This window comes from Coffea eugenioides, chromosome 2, assembly GCF_003713205.1.
Source record: "Coffea eugenioides isolate CCC68of chromosome 2, Ceug_1.0, whole genome shotgun sequence".
Lineage (NCBI taxonomy): Eukaryota > Viridiplantae > Streptophyta > Magnoliopsida > Gentianales > Rubiaceae > Coffea > Coffea eugenioides.
Window position 1 is genome coordinate 75,590,610 of NC_040036.1, and position 19,614 is coordinate 75,610,223.

At 38.1% G+C, this 19,614-nt stretch overlaps 2 protein-coding genes across 2 annotated transcripts; both read right to left on the reverse strand.

The window, feature by feature from the left end:
• Nucleotides 1–437: 437 nt before the first annotated feature.
• On the reverse strand, nucleotides 438–1,757 carry LOC113760285 (F-box protein At3g07870-like). Its single transcript, XM_027302841.1, has one exon. The coding sequence runs from the start codon at nucleotides 1,755–1,757 to the stop codon at nucleotides 438–440; it is 1,320 nt and encodes a 439-aa protein (XP_027158642.1).
• Nucleotides 1,758–6,373: 4,616 nt separating this feature from the next.
• On the reverse strand, nucleotides 6,374–10,894 carry LOC113761099 (FACT complex subunit SPT16-like). The gene is made up of 3 exons (XM_027303937.1): nucleotides 10,713–10,894; nucleotides 10,570–10,619; nucleotides 6,374–9,967 (listed from the first exon to the last, which is right to left on the reverse strand). Exon 3 carries the CDS (start codon nucleotides 9,895–9,897, stop codon nucleotides 6,673–6,675), a length of 3,225 nt encoding a protein of 1,074 aa, XP_027159738.1. The 5' UTR covers nucleotides 9,898–9,967; nucleotides 10,570–10,619; nucleotides 10,713–10,894; the 3' UTR covers nucleotides 6,374–6,672.
• Between the last annotated feature and the right edge of the window lie 8,720 nt (nucleotides 10,895–19,614).

A 19,614-nucleotide genomic window follows, 5' to 3' on the forward strand; every position in this document is an offset into this window, starting at 1 on the left:
TTAAGTTATAAAAATGTTATCCCTGTAACCAGAAAAAAAAAAAAAAAAAAAACTAAGACTACATGTACTACTATTATCATTATAAACTTTCCCTTCGGTAGAATAAGCTAAATTAGATTATAAAAATGATAGTTGGAGAAAAAAACTAAAATTACATATACTACTATTATCATTATAAACTTTCCCTCCCCTCTTTCTGTAAAATAAAATAAATTAAGTTATAAAAATATCATCGTAGCCGGAAAAAAATACTAAAACTACATATACTACTATTATCATCATAAACTTCTAGCATTTTATAAACCAATGTCTGGGCGGCCTCACGTTTTGCGTGAGACCCCATTCGGCCATTCAACTAGCACAAGTATAAATTAATACTACCAAACTGGAAGATATAGAAAACTCTTAAAAGAAGGATCCAATAAGCGAATGAGTAATCAATCCTGCGGGAGAGCAGCTCGATGTAGGGGCACCAGGCTTTTCGTATAATGAATGCAACGATGCTCATAAGAAGTGGGTGGTCTTCCAAGTTTCTTAAAGGTATTCTGGTCAAGATGATAAAGAACCAAGCCTCTTTCACCACAATCCAGCCACAATTCTCCATTCTGAAAGTGCACAACCTCTAATCTCCGGCTGAAGCTGTAACATTCCGATTCCAGAGGTCGAGGACCACCATATAGGTTTGGCCGAAGACACCATTTTCTAACCCAAGCCCAGCTCGCGTAGTCCTCGAGCAACCATATATCAATGACGGTATAACCCCGATACACATTACAGAAGGATAGATGTTCATCCACCACTAAAAGCCGCATATTTCTGTGATTCACTCTGGAGTTGCACTCGCCACCAGGATGAGGCAAGGTAGAGAAATCCTCGGTATCCATCCCAAAAATTGTTATTCCACTGGTGCAAGGTGGGATATCTTCCTCAGCGTCAGCAATACGGCCGCAACTTGTGATCCAATGAAGAGCTCCATTGCAGATTGCAGGTGGGGTATCATACTGAGGGGGAGAACCTGAAGGTGGGCTTTTTATCTTTCTCCAACTCCTTCCTCCGAGGCTGTAGATAAAGAACTGGAAACCAATACACAGGTAAAGAATCTTAAGTTCGTTTGCCGATGGATCGTAAAAGAAGGCACAGGAAGCACCTTCATTAGGACCATCTAGAACCAGTAGTTCTTGTGTTAAAGGGTTGAATACATAATAACGCCAGCGAGCAAAGGCATCCCTGAACAAAAGCAGTCCATGACATGAATCAAGAACTTCGGTGTCACCTTGACTCATCTTTATTTCAGGCCTAAGCCGCAATTTTTTTATTTTGTTCCTGCGGTTGCTTGCTTGATCCAAAATGTAGAAAGCCAATTTTCCAGTTCCCCTCCAATCCGTTAGATCCGTGGCTTGCACAAAAATGAGTGGAGCAGACCTATCCAGGTGCAATATGATAAAATAATCTGAGGAAGTCAATGATCTCCAGCGCCTGCACACCCTTCGACAGTCTGCGACGCGATCTGCAGGAAGTCTAAGCAGGATGTCTATCACGACATCGTCAGGAAGCTGTGCAACAACGTTATCACTGCCACGAAACGATAATGCGCTAATTATCCTTCTCAAAACAAGGGCAATGCATGCGAAGCACCACCGACCACCGGAGAACCACGTTTGAGGCGGCCAACCAATCAACAATGTCCAGTCCTTAAAAAAATACTCGAGTATAAATAATAGCAAGAAGAAATTAATATCGACATGCCGGAACAACATGGAGATAATACGACGGGGAGGGGATTGAGATGAACATTGTAGTCTAAAATCAAGATTCCAGAGACCCAAAAAAAAAAAAAAGTGGAGGAATTCAACCTGGTAGTTGAATTTGCACAAATTATCCCACTCAAGGAGTCGGATCGGAGTCTGAGTTTGAGCATGAGGAGAGAACCTAACCTCAGATGCCAATAACTTTACTGAATTAGCCTCGATGCAGGATAGATTTAGTTCTATTTAATAACTCTCCAACTTCCATTTGTGCTCAATCTTAAATAATGCTACATTCGGGTTAAAGCAAAGCAAGTTCGCTCTAAAATTGGTTTAATTGACTTAAAAATCACAATATCTTCTTGACTTCTCATGCTAGAATATGAGATGACCAACATTGAGGAGAAGTAAGTGAACGCATATCCTAATAAGTGACTTGGAATGAAATACACAAGAGTGAGCCAATCAATTTACTTCAACATTCATTCCTCTGGACTCGTAATCGAAACCTTTACCAGTATTCGACATAACATGGTAGCATGCATCGATATTCGACAAAACATCGTTATTTGGCCTTGAAATCCTTCCCCTCACCTAGGCGAGCCGGTCGTGTACGCCATCGGCCAAACAGCCAACCTATATGACTATACCCACATCATAAATACATTCTGTAACTAATTTTTTTATAAGTTTCCGACCACTTATAGTAGTAACACACACATACACAAAAAAGCTATATATATTTTCTATCCAAACATGCGACAAAGTGTTTTTTCAAAACAATGTTTCAAATAATTTTCTATCCAAACACACTCACTTGAAGTTTATTTTTGTTTAAATTCGTACAGAATAAATGCAGTTAACGTGATTTTTTTGATAGAATAACGCTCCAAATTGACAAAGACTTTGCATTATATGCACATACGCTCTTTTTTCCACCAAGAAAACTCCAAAGACTTTGCTACATCCTGAAACAGATTTGATCTATGAAAAGAAAAAGGCTGAGGTAAATGACATAACACAGAAAGCCATGGTAGAAGATTTTTGGAGATCAAAACAAGTTATATTTCGTTTACCTTCATCCCAAGCAACAATCAGCACGTTCCAAATATGGCGTTTACATGTGCAGAAGATATTTTTCAATCCAAAACAAGTTCTTTTTTTCTGATCGGAGGGAGTCGTACGGGCCATCCGTGCTGGGTTTAAGGGATGCTGAAAAGAGTAGGAAAATAAAAGGGTTATTGGAGAGAGAGGAAACGAAAAAGCGAGGAATCGGCTTTATTTATTTATATTTTTTGTGGGTGAGAAGAAATTTGTTGTAGAGGAAACTCCTAGTCCTCGAAGGACTGGATTGCTTTGTGACTTTAAGAGGAAATAGTATGGCAAAAGAATACCTTTTGGAGTTAACTTGGAAGTGGTTTTCAGACCACAGTTAGGATTAGGATTATGCTTCGTTTTCAAGGTACTTGGGTCTTGTTGAAGATATGTAGAAAGATTTGATAATATAAATATTAGGAAAGATTTGATTATAGTATCATATATTAATTAGGTATTATATGATTATAGTGTCATATATTAATTAGGTAATAGTATGATTATAGTATCATATGATTATAGTATCCACTTGTGTATATATATATTTGTATATTGTGTAGTCCAAAGTGAGATGAAGAAAAGTATTTTTTCTCTCCATTTTTCTTAGTTTACAGGTCTGATTTCCTAGAAAATTTTACAGAGGCTGTGTTTGATAATTTGATTCAGCACTAAAACTTAATGAATTGAGACTTTAATATGTTCAAATATGTTTGATAATAAAAAATAGAATATCTTAATTAATTAATCAACTTTGCATTATGTAGATAAAATTTATTTAAAACAACAACTGATAAACGATTCACTTATTACTTAATGCAGAATATGCTTAAATATTCAAATTTTAGTACGTAACAATTTAATTAAATTAATGGATTCGTATTTCAAATTTCGGCTTTCAATTTTATCAAACACACGTACAGTTATGTTATATATATATATATATATATATGAACTAGATTTTAGTGCTTGATGGTCTGTATTTTCTTTTTTAAATACATTCAGCAAGAATTTTACACAATGCTTACTTTATCACTGGTAGCTGTGCTTGGGACCCTTGGTAACTGATTCAGCTATTAACAGTTGTAGGGATGCTGCTATATCAAATTCAATATCGTTGTCCATTGAAGACTTTGATGATTTACTTGCTGCATTAACTATGGTGAACTTGATTTCAGGATTTTCATGATTTACCTGCCACATTCACTTCACGATATGTTTTCCGGTGGTTTAATTCGAAGCATGATCATGATGACACAATCTATCATTTACCATTCTCTTGCAGGGATTTTGCTTTTGTTAGGCGAAAAACAAAAAAAATAGAAACAACAATAGTTGCTTATTTGATGTGTCCAGATGGGAGCTAGTTTCATATTGGATAATGGAATCCAAAACCCTCCTTAATTAAAGCTTCATCATTCAATCATAAACCATGAAAAGGAGGCCGATGGTGACAAGCAAGTTCCGTGAAGAATTCATGATCATCACACAAGAAGCTTCATAATCCAGCTCCGTGTTCCTTCTACCAACAATTTTTCAGCCTTCCCACATACTATAGCAGTCTTGAGAGACGGATAAGGGGCCGGTACAATTTGGCCTCTTGTGCAATCGAAAAGGTTATTGTACTTTTTTCAGAAGGTGTTATATGTTTAAAATCATTGTTGTATTAAATTATTGAGTTGATCTACAAGAACAAAAATTATATGTACAACAAAGATATGTAAGCATACGCCAAATCAAGTGAAATGTACAATAACTGCACCATTGTACGAAAATCCCAATTGTATTGGTTTCTTCTCCCTTGAAAGACATATATGGTCGTACCCAAAAAGTGGGAGTGGCACAGTCCCCTTCGTGCAACCGTTGGACTTTGGTCCAATGGTTGAGAAGAGTCTCTTGAAGCGCTCCCGAGGTTCAAATCCCGCCTAATGCATTGCAAGGAAGCACAAAGGAAGAGTCCAGTAATGCACTTATCTAATTTGGTGGTTCACACCCCAACCCCTTTCAAAGCCTAGTTGGACTTCCCCCTCCCCCATGGTATAGAAGTAGTGTAGATTGTTACCGATAGACCACAAAAAAATTCAGTCCCCTTCATACCCTGGAATAACTTTGAGAAATTGCACATTCACAGGCAGGATTATTAAAGCTACATATCACCCCCGTGACAATTGCACATTGAGGAAACAGATAAATTTGCATGTTTGACCAGAAAGTTGCAGCAGTAGGCTAGCTTCACATGTTCAGCTTGAAAACTCATTTCCTCTAGGCTGTTGCCGAAGATTCCTGCAGAATAAGCTCAACATATGTGCAATAAAATGATAACCATGTAGTGTGGTTCCAAGTGAAGGTACATGGATATCTGATTATGAAGTCAAATCCACTGAATAAAGCAAATTGGTGCTCCTGAAAGATCTTCAAGCACATGGATTGATGTTTGCCAACTATAAATTCTATCTACAGTACCTTTAGCTCTGCCACTTACATGATAACCAAATTAACCAAAATCAATTAACTGTCCAACATACTACAAATTTCTCCATAGATTTCATCCACTACTTTGCACCCCGTCTGAAAGAAAAATAAAAAACAAAAACAACATCCACCAACTGCATCACTTTGGAGCAAATTAACTAGGATAAAGCATCAGCAGAAGATAAATGTATCAAATTCCCTTCTCATAGAAGAGTTAATTCGGCACACCTAAAGCGAAAGACAGTTCACTAACAAATTAGTGAGGCAACACTGTTCAACAAGTAAAAGAGCAGAATTCCCTAGTTAAATATGGACTTCAAACCTAACAATTTTGCTACCCTAAAGAACAAAATCTTCAGAATATTCAAGTTTCAATGTACCTGTGTGAAGCTTCAGCACATGCAAAACTATTCTATAAGGATCTTCTTCAGGAATACAAAATCATTAAATAGGTGACTTGAACAAGAGAATTCGGCATCTCAATTATTCTAGCATATACAAGGAACAAAGCAAATCATTGCTTGAAGAAGCAATTTATGAACCAGCAAATGTCTCATTGTGCATGCCAATTAATTGTTCTGTTCCCACATGGGCCAGTGTACACTGTAACTGTTTTTTTGCACATCAATGTGCTTAGTCATTCTCTCCTTGCACTTAAAAGATGATTCCTTGATGTAGAAAATTAATGCGTTTACAGCCATCTTACTTGTTAGATTAACCAATTCGCTTTTCCTTTTTGCTCTCTCTCTCTCTCTCTCTCTCTCTCTAAGCTACACTAGCCTACTTTTTTCACTATACATTATTCTCAACATCAATAAACACAAGCAATATCACATATGTATAAAAATTGAAGCATAAGCATTGTGCTAATTTTCTGTACACAGTTATATTTAAATCCTAGCCATTTACAAATTTATTGTGCTCCAGCCAAGAAATAGTAAATTTCTCCTTACGAAAATCTTTACAGGTCATTTGATAGGGTCAGTCAATTTCACATATTATTGCAGATGAAGCACGAGTTTAAACTAAAAACTCACTAGCAAAACCTGCCAGCCGGAGCAAAATGAAAAAAGAAAACCCAGAGAATAAAGTCAGATAACAACTGCCAAAGTTAACTAGTTAGACAGTGCTATTGATCCGGAAGCTCCCCATTCCAATTAAACAACTATCCTCTTAAACGGTAAACTTGACTGTGTCAACAAACAAGACAGAGAAAGAAATCCACCACCTATTTTACATATGTTCGTAAAATTGCTTGGACTACATCCAGTAAACAGATATGTTTTATGTTACCTTCTGGGTTTGACAATCTAACTTGAAGCAAAATAAAAAAGAAAAAACCTTAGGCAATTCATATTATTCTTTACCTAAACCTGGCCCGCTTGGTAAGGCTGCCGCCAGAATTTCTTCTCTCAGGTGCCCGGGCTTTTCCAAAAGCCTTCATTTTTCTTCTCTTTCTGTCCTCCTCGCTATCCGATTCATGTCCTTTCTCCCTATCTGCATTGCTTGCTTCCCTTTCCAACTCTTCCCAAGTTTTTCCCTCATCTTCTTCAGAATCTTCATCAGAATCATCTTCTTCATCGTCCTCAGATTCCACAAGTGACTCGCTGTCATCACCCTCCTCTTCTGAAACTGAGTCAGACTGTGCATCTGAAGGGACATATCCTTGATCCGATTCCTCTGAGTTCTCAGAGTCTGAATCACTAGCCTCCATGTTCAGAAATTCCCATCCACCATCCTCGATAAACTTTTCAGGGTCATCTGTAATTGTCTTCAATATTGGGCGCCAGTTCAGATTTAGCCTGCTCTCATAGTACTTAAGATCTGTGGTATCAAGCCATTCCTTTATACCATCAAGTGCCGTAGAAGGAATAGAATCAATCCGCATAACATCTTTCTTGAAATCCTTGAATACAATAGTCATATCAAAATTCTTCTGTCCAAGACCAACTCTCTCCAAATTAACTATCTCAATCTCGCTGAGAGTAACTACCACAAAGGGTGTCTCTATGAGCTCAACCAGACAGCTTGAAGTGGGAACAATAAAAGCAGATGCTTTGTGGGGTACCCCATGGAAGCCAAGCTCTCGCAAGGGCTGATCAAACTCCAAATCAAGGGCTTTAAATTGAGACTGCCCCCAGAGGTCATTTACTCTATTTACAAAGTTCTGGAAATCCAAGTTAATCTTGTTCCTCCTATCCCTCTCCCGTTGTTCTTCCTCAATTTCATCAGGGTCATATGCAGATCTCTTCCCACCTCCAATCGTCTGCACCACATCCATTACTTCAACATAGAATTGGACATCTTTTGTCTTCTTATTTCCCACCATTATGTGATTGTGCAGATGAAAGTGCAGGAGGGTGATCATTTCCTTCTCTGCTGGTTGGAAGAATGCGTGCTTGATGTTTGCATACATAATATCAACTCTCTCGTCGGGCCTTGAAGTTGAATACCGAAGTCCATTTGTATGTGCTTCAAGTGTCCCAGTTAGCTTTCTTCCACGACCGCCAAATACTGGACGAATCCACAGGTCAGTCAACTTCATGGGCTTAAATTTGGATCCAGCAAGTTGAAGTTTCTCTTGAGTGACTAAAGTTGCTCTCTCAGCTTTTTCTGATTCGCGGGACGCAACCTGCCTGCGAAGGGTTTTAATTTGTTGCACTACTTCACTAATGTGCCTTGGATCCTTGGAGCGAAATGAAACTTCCTTAACATATATAGAACCTTGAAACTTCATTGTGTTTGAATCATGAGGGTTGAAAGGAGTTCCAGGTACATTAAAGATTATGCGAATGTAGCAGGAACGATTTGTATCTTGCTGGCTAGACACACTCTTCACATGACCAACATGGAAAGGAACCACGGTTCCATGAATAGGCAAGAGGATGGCCTCATTCCTCTGGTCAACCTGGATCATAAAATCTTTAGGAGGAGGCAGATCATTGACATTCTTATATGCAATCAATTCACTAGAAGGCTTTCCAGAGCCACGGTTATCTGCAACTCCAGATCCAGTACCAGCAAGCCTCCTAGCAGTCTCCTCATTCTTTTGACGGGCCAGTTCAGCTTGGTGTTGCCTCCTTAGTTCCTCCTTTGACATCTCGTGGTTCACCGACCTCAGTGTTGCCTTAGATGGGAGTACCTCAGCATTGCCAGTTTTAGCCTTCATCTTTGGCTGCTCTTCTTGTTCATCTTCATCTTCATCCTCATTGAATGAGTATGCCACATCATTCACAGCTTTAGAACTCAGTGAAGTAAGCACCTCTGGGGCATTTTGACTGACAATAACCGTGTCAGAAAGCAAAAGAGAGAATTTTTGAGTTTTTGGGTTTTTCGTCTCTGTTTGTAGATTCTGAAAACCAAGAGATACATTAAAAACCATGCCTGCTTTCAAAATTTTCTCATTCTTGCCATTAAGATTATGACCTGACTCGCGAAATTCAAGGCCAATTCCAGTTCCTGCAGATTTTGTCAGGCTTGGAGCTAATTCTGCTGCCTCCTTTTCAACTACTGCAACAGCTACTTGGTATGCATCACCAGCCTTGCTTCCAGGTTTCAAAGCAGCGATTGCCGCACCCTGTGCCTTAACAAGGACTGCATAAGCTTTTTTCTGAACTGGATTAGCATCAATTAAAAAAGTCCGAGCAACATTTGAGCAGTAGCTGTTATAACGAGCACCAATGGCACAAATGATTACACTGGTAGAATCATAGTAAAGATTACTATCATTGCTAGCTGCACTTGGCTTAAGATCAAACTCTCCCCCACTCTGAAATATAGGCGGGTAACAGATATCAACATTTTCAGCTTTAAGCTTTACCTTAATCTTTGCAGGTTCCAATATAACCTTTTCTGTGTCATCCATCAATGAGGAATGAGAAACTTTCTTTTCTTCATCAATTACTTTTTCCAACCTTGGGACCACAAAATGCTTCATAACTGATGAAGTCAGGTAAGCAGCTTTTTTCACATTTGTGATCTCAGCTTCATCTTTAATTGCAAATAGGTCTGAGAAGCCATTAGTTATATCACAAAGCTGAAAATTTGCACTCTTCAATTTCTGATCCCAGGTTTCCAATAGATTTCCTTCAGGGGCCTCTCTCGCAATGTGCCCAACCACAGGAGTATCACCACCATCCAATCTTGATTGGGCATGCACAGCACGAAATATCTTATCCATCAATGCAGTCCCATCATCATTTTTGGCCTTCACATGGATCACAACTTCTACCCCCATAACATCCTTAGCAGATCTTTTCACAACTTCCAGCAAAGACGCCTTCTTCTGGCTACACAAGAAATGGATCTGCTTCTTCATAAACACCATGATTGTATCTGGAAACTCATATCCGACTAACCAAACATTCAGGGCTGATGATTTCAGGTACCTCAGATCCTCTGAAGGTGGAGGAGTCGCTATAGCAAGAACTTCAGAAGCACCCCATAAATCATTGTTATATTCAGTCCAATGAGAGTACAGCATCTTTAACCGCTTACTGAAATTCTCCAGATTAATTGCATATGAAGTGGACCCTCCAGGAGCCTTGCTATTATTGCTTTTAGCATTGCCATTACGACGATCCGCCATTAAAAGGGTTTTAACTTATAAGCCTCAGGTCCTCAAACAACAAAACAAGTTATTCAACAATTCGGATCACCTGTAACCATTAAAAACAGGAAAACCATTACTCTGTAATCTGCTCACCCCTCTTTTTCTACATTTTCATTTAAACTTTGCCAAAGCAAAAGAGAGAGCACCAAGAAGTAGCCACATCAGCTTTTTCCTTTCTATCAATTATATCGATGAACAATTAATCTCTCCCACAATAACATTGTAGAAAATGTTTTAAACAAGCACATTTAAATTCAAGCAGTAACCTCCATTCAAATTTTAAGTCTAGTCTCCTCATTTCCAGCAGAGGCATGCATCTAAACTTGCTCGTGTGAAGATTTGTTTACACCGTCTCTGTGGCGTAGCAAAAGTTAAACCTTGCAACCATATGTACAAGTACAAAAGTTTCAGATTTAGCTCAAATTGAGAAACTGAAAGAGAACTGGACCGATCATTTTCAGCTTTAAAATCATCAAGAATTGCTATTGACTTAAGCGCTGCCTATAAGTTAATTTAGCTTTCATTTTAAAAACAATCACCAATTGAGCTGGTTTCCATTCATTTCTTTTCCTCCCATAATTCATCAGAACACCATAAAATCGAGGAGCTCAATTAAGGAAACAAAAGGTAGAGTCTGATTAAACTCACACTGGGATTGGTCTGATATGAGAAATGAAGATTGCCGATCCTTGATTCACCTATTAGAAGAACTCAGAAAGTTTTAGCTGATCAAATAACTCCAAAATCGAAGAAACAAAGAAAAGAACCAGTATAATTTCAGAAAAGCTTACCGATTGAGGCTTTTACCCGATGATGGATCCATTATCTTTGCCAAGATCAGAACAGATAACCCACATCGTGATGTTGAAGTATGTTAATTTGGGTAGGTAACATAGTAGGATTGATTTATTAAAGACTAACCAAGGGAAGTCAATGGATGATTCAATGATTTTTTTTTTTTTTTGGGTATTGATTGAAATGAAGAAACGTTGTATATAAGTGTTTTAAAAGAAAAGGAGGAGGAGGGGAGGGGGGGGAGGGGGGGAAGAAAGAGAAGGATGGGAGGACTGGGAGATAGATTATTTGCGGCATATGGGATATTTATGGGTATTTTGTAAGCCAAGCCCAGTGGGTGGTAAAGAAATCGGGTTTATGTAGCCAAACCACGAACCAAACTATTTAATTCTCAGTCTATATTGTTCTTGAGGCAATTTCAGTTTCAGAAATCATCATTATAGATTCGTTCTTTATTATGATTTTAAATCTCAATATTGTAGTAATTAGGATGAATTCATGTCATTTGCATTGTATATTTGGTAAGTAAAAGATTATTTCTACATTAAATTTCAAGTATTATTCAAATCAATTTCATCGCAGCTGTAAATCTCGGATTGAATCCTACTGTAAATCAAATGAACAAGAAAAAAATTATCAAGTAAATTAATATTTGAGTCACAAATTAAAAAAAAAGGTATGTGTGTGTGTGATGATGATGTTTTAAGATATTCTTCCTCTACTATTAATATAATTTACTAGAAATAAAATATACACAGAAGAATGTTGATTTTCATGAAGACACAATGGACCAATTGATATCTACTAACTTTGAATATAACAAATATGAGCAAAGACTCATCCGTTCTATATTTTAAAAAAAAAAGTATACTAAAAATTAATCTATTCCTTATCATGGATTATGTACAAAGTATAAGAACTAATCTTGGGCCTGTTTGGAACCTGAGTTTTTTGAGAGTTTATCTAAAACTTTACTGTAGTGCATTGTAGAAGTTTTTGAAAATTTTTTATAGAAGTTTCTGTAAGGTGAAAATTTTTTTTTTCCTTTTCTCTTTTTCTTTCTTTTTCTCTTTCTCTTTCTTTTTCTTTTTCTTTCTTTCCTTTTTCTTTTCTTTCCTCTCTTCTTCTTCTTCTTCTTCCTTCCCCCTCCCCTTCCCCATTACCTCTGCCTCCCATCTCCAGTACCTCCGCCAGCACACCTCTCTCTTTTTTTTTTTTCTTTTCTCCTCTCCCCCTCCCTCTCCCTCCCCCGCTACCCCTTTCCTCCCCTCTCCCCGCCACCCTCCCACTCCCTTCCCCGTTTCTCCCTCCTTGGGCCGCCACCCCTCCCACTCCCTCCCTCGCCCACCATCTCTTTCCTACCCTCTGCCCTTCCCTCTCTCCACCGCCACCCTCTCTGCCCCTTCCCGCTTCTCACCTTCCCTCTGCCCCTTTCTTTTTTTCACATTTTCCCTCTCCCTCTCCTTCCGTCTCATCTCCTTGCTCTTGTCGGCAGATGAAGCAGCGAAATGAAATTTTTTTTTTTGGGCAATTTTCCTTCTCCCCCCTCCTCCCCTTCCCCCGCCACCCTCACCCTCTCCCGTGCGATCTGGTCTAGCGACCAGATTGGCTAGAGGGGAAGGGGAAGGGTGGTGGGGGAGGAGTGGGAGAGACGCAGAGAGAAAAAAAAAGACAGAGGGGAGGATGGCAGGGGAGGAAGAGGGGGAGAGGGAAAAAGGGCAAAAAAAAAAATCGGCACCGGAAGAGGTGATCGGCGCCGGAACCGGCGGCAGAGGTGGTGCCCGGCGACGAAGATGGTTGTGGGTTGGGGTGGGGGAGGAAGAAGAAGAAGAAAAGGGAAAGGGAATTTTTTTTTTTTTGTGTTTTGGATATTTTAAGTGTGTAGGTAAAAAATTTTGAGAAGTTTTTTGGGGTTCCTGTAGTAAAAGTTGTTAAAAAACTAGTAAGTAAAAAACTTATCCAAAAACCTGGCTTCCAAACAGGCCCCTTATGAATTACATGATTATAATCGTTACTTACTAAATAACAAAAATAGCAGCACATACGAAACAACAATCGTAGCTAAGTGATCAAGGACTCAGGTACATTTTGCTTAGAACATGGTCCACAATTCCATATTAATTGGAATACCGTTGAAACAAAATTATATATTAATTCTTATAACTAAGGTGCAGTTTGTGAGAAGTTAATTATATTCGTGGGCTTAACCGGTCTCTAAAATTTGGTCTTAGACTAACTTAAGTTTTCCGGGCTCTCTAGTCCATCAAACCTAAAACCAATTGTGAGCCATGGTATAGTACTAAAATCTAAAACCACTATATATATATATATATATATATCTGTAATCAAAATTTCTCTCGTCTTCAATTCAAATTTGGCCACGAAAACTACTGGATATTGTCTCCTCTGCGTCGGAGCTATCTTCTTCTTCCCCGAGGCATCACCATTTTTTGGTTCTTGACCAATCATTAGTCATCAAGCATAATCAGAAGTTCAGAATTCCGCCGAACTACTTTCTTCTCTTCCACTAGCCGGTACAATGTACAATTTGGTGGCTTTGAGTGTGCGTGCGCGTGCTCATCGTCGTTTAATAGTTTAAAATTTTAGGAGCTCTTCAGAAGGCTTAGTATGTAAGGTCACATTTTGATTTCATAGTAGATGACCACGTCAAACCATTTGTTATATGAATTTTCACTTGTAAACCCTAGCTCCTTTAGAAGGATTAAATTTTTTTTAATGAACGCTAGAAAAAGGCCTAATTTTGGGGATTCTTTATGTTTTTGCCTTTATAATAGAAGCATGCATTTAAGTTGGATATATGATTCTCGTGGCTGGTTTAATCTTCGTTTATCAGTACTTAAAAGAACATTTAAGTTGTCTGGTCAATGATTTTATGCAAATACTTTTGAAATTTCGATTTTTTGACATGAGAATTTGATTTTTGCATGCAAATGTTGGATACACTGAGCATAATTTGTTGCCATTAATTCACAGGTGCATAGGTTTACAGTTTCTCTAAGAGCTACTAGTTATGGCATAGGATCATGTAGTTGCAGTGAAAGATGCCATTAATGAATCATCTCAATTTGTTTTGTCAGTGACATTTTGGCCAAAAAGAAGAAAAATAAGAAGAACAAGAAAACATAAGAAGAAATAGAAGAAGGATACAATTCAAAAGGATGAAGTTGAGCAGCTTGGTACAACTGATAAGCAACCTAGGCCTGCCCAAGGATCATATGACAATTCTGGTCATGTTGTGATTCAAATGTATCATGTTTAGGGAGATCTTCTGCCATTATTGGATGACCTTGAAGATAGATGCAAAGACCTTTTTGAGCAGCTTGGTATGACTAATGAGCAACCTAGGCCTGCCTAAGGATCAGATGGCAATTCTGGTCATCTTGTGGTTCAAATGTACCATGTTCAGAGAGATCTTCTCCACTATTGGATGACCATGAAAATAGATGCAAAGATCTTTTTGATAAGGATGAAAAGTTATAGAAACCTAAGGCCTGTTTGGAAGTGAGTTTTTTGGCCAAGTTTTTTAGCTACAAATTTTTTAACAACTTTAGCTACAGGAACCCAAAAAAACTTATCAAATTTTTTAACCTACACATTTCAAAATATCTAATACACAAAAAACTTCTATCTTTCTTCTTCTTTCTCCCCCACCCCATCCACCATACCTTCATCGCCGGCCACCATCTCCGGCGCCGTTTCCGGCGCCGGCTTTCCCAAATTTTTTTTTCCTTCCTTTCTCCCTCCCTCTCTCCTTCCCTCCCCTCTCCCCCTTTCCTCCCTGGCCAAACTCCCCCGACCTATGCAGTAGCAGCAGTTACTTACCTCCTACTCTGATTTTTCTTTCTCCCTCCAGTCACGCCAACGCTACGACTGACGGGAGAACAGGGGAACAGGAAGGGGGTGGCGGGAAACGGGAAACGGGAAGGGGAACAGGGGAGAGGGTGGCGGGGCAGAGGAGGTGGCAGGGGGAGAAGGTGACAGGGCAGCGGGGGAAGGCGAAGGGGCAGGACAGAGGGGCTAGCGGGGCAGCGGGGGAAGGGCTGGCGGGGAGGCGGGAGAGGAGGAGGGAGTGGCGGGGCAGAGGGAGTGGCGTGCAGAGGGGAGGGGGAAGGGCAGAGAGGCTGGCGGGGGGAGGGAGTGGCGGGGCAGAGGGAGTGGCGTGCAGAGGGAGGGGAAAGGCAGAGAGGCTGGCGGGGGAAATGCAGAGGAGACGACAAGGGGAAAGGGAGGGTGGCGGGAGGGGGAAGAAGAAGAAGAATAAGAAGAAGAAAGAGAGGAAAGAAAATAAAAAGGAAAAAAAGAAAAAAAAAAGAAAAGGAAAAAAAAATTCACCTTACAAAAACATTTACAAAATTTTTTATCTTACAAAAACTTCTACAAAAAAGTTTTTCACCTTACAAAAACTTCTAAATTTTTTCAAAAACTTCTACAGTGCACTACAGTAAAGTTTTAGACAAAATCCAAAAAACTCAAGTTCCAAACAGGCCCCTAGTTTATGTGACCAAACCACGTACCAAACTATTTAATTCTCGAGTCTATATTGTTCTTAAGGCAATTTCAATTTTAGAAATCATTATTATAGATTCATTCTTTATTATGATTTTAAATCTCAATATAGTAGTAGTTAGGATGAATTCATGTCATTTGCATTGTATATTTGGAAAGTAAAAGATCATTTCCACATTAAATTTCAAGTGTTATTCAAGTCAATTCCATCGCAGCTGTAAATCTCGGATTGAATCCTACTGTAAATTAAAAGAACAAGAAAAAAATTATCGAGTAAATAGATATTTGAGTCACAAATTAAAAAATAAAGGTATGTGTGTGTGTAATGATGATGTTTTAAGATATTCTTCATCTGCTATTAATATATTTTACTAGAAATAAAATATACATAGAAGAATGTTGATTTTCATGAAGACACAATGAACCAATTGATACCACTTGTCACGGGTTGCTTGTTTTTCTATAATCCAACATACCGTGTTGCACTAGCAAACGTTCAAAATTTAAGTTATGAAAGGTTGGCTAGTTCAGCCTGAATGCTAAACGTGCGGAAGCGTAAAAGTTATAGACAAAAGTAGAAAGTAATGGAGGTAAAGGAAAGTTTCTTTATTGCACCTGAGAACTTTGGTACAAAGGTTGTCATAAATGGAAAGAGCTTGCCCTATTTATAGGCAAATCAAGAAACTATACACAACTCTAAAGAATTTTACAAAACGTACACCTAAGATTGGTCTATAAAAGTCTCTACACTAATCTACTATTATCTACAAGGCTCTAGGCCATTCTACAAGACTCTTAAATAGCCTAGAACGTTTCGTAAGCTTCTAACATATACTATATGCTTCCAGCATCATATTGTGTAGTTTCCATGCCTTAGTCAAACCAACAAGGGTTGACACTTAGAAGGGGAAATAAGGTGTGGGTCTACTACCAGTATTAGTTTTTCTGTCAGGACTACTATGTACAGTGTGCATGGTTTGGCCAACCGGGCATGGTCGCATGCGGTTGCGCGCGGACAATGTGCGATCCATGCCATCCTTCCCCATTCGAACAAGGCATCGACCCTATGTCTTAACTAGCCTCATATGCTCATATGAGGTCTTCAAATTGTCACAATTTTTTGGTCGATTCCCAACTAATCTCCGCATCGGGTAGCTCATGTCAATGCACCAAGTACTCCTTTGATGGTACGCAATTTCTGTGTCCAATGGTACGGTCGGCCATGATCTTCTCCACAATCTTGTCGTGCTCATCCCTCATACCTGCAGGTGCTCTTGCTGACACGTTCATTGACGGATCGTGCGGATTTTGATAAAACTGTGAGGATCCGAATTTTTTCTTGCTTTTAATTCTATTTTTTGGCTTATTTAATTATTTATTCACCCGTTTTCTCCGAATAATTTATTTCAACCATTTTAAAATCATTTACATGGAATACTGTCCCACTTATATTTTAAAACGTCCCGTTAGTAAATTTAATTTTTCGGAGGCTCGTTTATTAAGAAATAGTGAATACATGTTTTTCGAGACAATATTTGAATCGAGAGTGCAATAATTCTAGCGAATTAAGAATGAGTAATAATAGACTAAGAAAAGTTAATTGATGGATTAGAGGTGAGTGAGTTAAAAATTTAAACTTATACCGCGAATGCGTTGAAAGATTCCCGAAAGTCGCGCCTGTACAAACTAATTGGAGATTTGAGAAATTAATATTTGTGAGGACTCAAATTTTTATTTCAAAAATAGTTATTTTTAGGATTATTTACCCTAGTATTAGTGAGTTATATTATCGTTACAAGAATTTCTTTTGAGTTTCGTTTTATCGCGCGCGAATCGGAAGTTCGCTTATTTCGCGTCAAAACGGTTAAGTGGAGATTTAAGAAACTAATACTAGACTACTAAGAGTGAATAATTATAATGTTAAAGGAAGTACATTAGAGGTTTAATGCACAAGTGAAACAAACCCGAGAGAAAATGGATACGAAACGAGCGCGCGTAAGTACTATTCATAGTTGACTTTTGCACAAAATTTTAACCACAAAACACTTAAACTTCCAAGGGAAGCTTTATTCATCAGCCACACTCTCTCTCCTCACCTCCATACCCGACCAAACCAGCCAAGGAAGAAGAAGAGAAAGCTCTTCATCATTCTTGCTTCATTCTTGCACAATTTCACTCCAAAATCTTCACTCAACTTCCTTATCACCTAGAGATTAACTTAAGCTTGGTGGAAGACTTCATCTTGGCGGTTTTCTTGAAGCTTTTGTGATCAAAATTTCTGATTCTTCAAGGGTTCAAGAGGTATACACCTCAACTCATCCAATCTTTCATTTCTTGGCTTTAATGAGTTTCATTCTTGGTTTGAAGCTTGTAGCTTCCTTGTTGTTGTTATTATTTGGATTGAATTGGTTGAAGTGGGCTCTATAAACTTCCACCTTGGTTATATAAGGACTGCCATGACGTTAAAATGGGTGTTAGTGTGTTTGTGATGAGTGTTAAGGTTAGAAATTGAAAGAAAGATCGAAGGAAATTGTGTAGGAATGCTGGCCGAATCTGTCCTATTTTTGCCGTGCCTTTATTTCAAATTTTTGATACTCAAATTACTGTGAAACTGATGTATATATGTTGTATATGGTGTGTAGAAAGTTTCTACCAAAAATCATTTGAATTGGTTGAGCAAAATTTGAAGTTTCGAAATGTAAAGAAATCTGGAAATGTGTTCTGGCAGCTTGAACAGTGTCTCTTTGATCGAACATATCTCTTTGAACAGATGTCGAAATCGAGTGCCGTTTGTGGCATTTGAAACTAGACAATTGTAGCTTTTCAACGGTATAAAATTCACCTTCTAATTCGAAATGAGTGAGCTGTAGTGATTCGGCAAAATTGCTGTCTTGTTCTGGTAGTCTATCCTAGAGAAAGGTAGAAGCTACACTTTGTGGTTCTATTTGCCCTCACTTATGAACTGATTTTGAAAATGACTTGTTCTGATAAAATGTAGAGTTTTGAGTCTATTTTCTAACGCCACTAACTATTCTCAATTCCAAGTTGTATAGAGCAACATATGATTCAATTTCCAAACTGCAACAAAACTGAAAAATCCTTCTTTTTGCTGGCCGACTAGTTTAGTTGTTTGTGAAATGTTTTATTTTGAAATTTTGATGTTAACCAACTATAAATTGCTTATGAAATTTTTCTTGGACCTTGGTTTCACAAATGAACCAAAATGGGACTGATTTCATGGTGCAAAGTGTTTGAAAAGGAAAAGAAAGCAAGAAGACATATTTGCTTTGGGAATTTCTTGGACTTTGGTAGTTTTGTTAACTACCTTCCCGTACGAGTTTTTACGTGAAATTTGATAGAGGAGTAGTCTTCCTATGGAAGTCGAATTGTACCGAATTTGGTGATATTCTAAGACCATTTCGATACCCAAATGATGTGCCAAAGTTGTTCTTCAAATCTGAAAAATTTACTGAACTGTCTTAAATTTTGGCCAACTTGAGCTGCTATATTTTGGCACTCAAAACTCCGAATTTAGTTTCGTTTGTTGTGTTTGAAACCTTGATTGAAATTCTCATTGTGTTACAAATTTCAGAAACTAGTTCACTTTTTGTGAATTTTGCCGAATTTCCAAAGTTTGCCGAAAAACAAGACTAAAATTGTCTTGTATGCTTATATCAGCCACTTTGAGCTGAAATTTGAATGTCTTTCGTTTAGGATCTTGTAAAAGTGTCTTCTAGAAACTTTTAGTACTTTGAACTAAGATTTTAACGGTATAAATTTTTCCAATTTTGGACCTATTGAGTGCAAGTTCTGATTTTTCTAAGTTGACGTGCAAAAACTGAAATTTTCCGATTCGATGGGAAATGAGTTTTTGGAAACTCTTTCCTATCCTTTGATATTGATTGACTGTTTTAAAGTTGATTTCATGAAGGAAATCAGTTTTTCTTGTGTTATTATACCCCACTTTTAAGTCTTGATTTACGAGTAATTAAGACTCTTTTTCATGATATTTTCTTAGTATTGTACAAGTATACAATCTTCCTTGTTAACAAGGAGTTTATAAGTGATAGTGTGTGATAATAAATTATTATTTGCTCCGCCGCTCAAGAGGACCTTCAAAAGGAACTCGAAGCGGACACCGAAAAGTTGTTTGAGGACTTACTCTCTATTTTGATTGGTGAGTGTCAAGTGCATGACTTGTTGCAATAATGTGAATTGCACCTTATGGTTTGAATGATTGATAATTGTTGAGTCGAGTGTGTACTTTATCGCACTCGTACTCCTTTAACTGATTGAAATAATGAATTGTTCATGACTGAACTGTAATTGATTGACTGAACTGAAATTGATTGACTGAATGTCGTTGGAGTG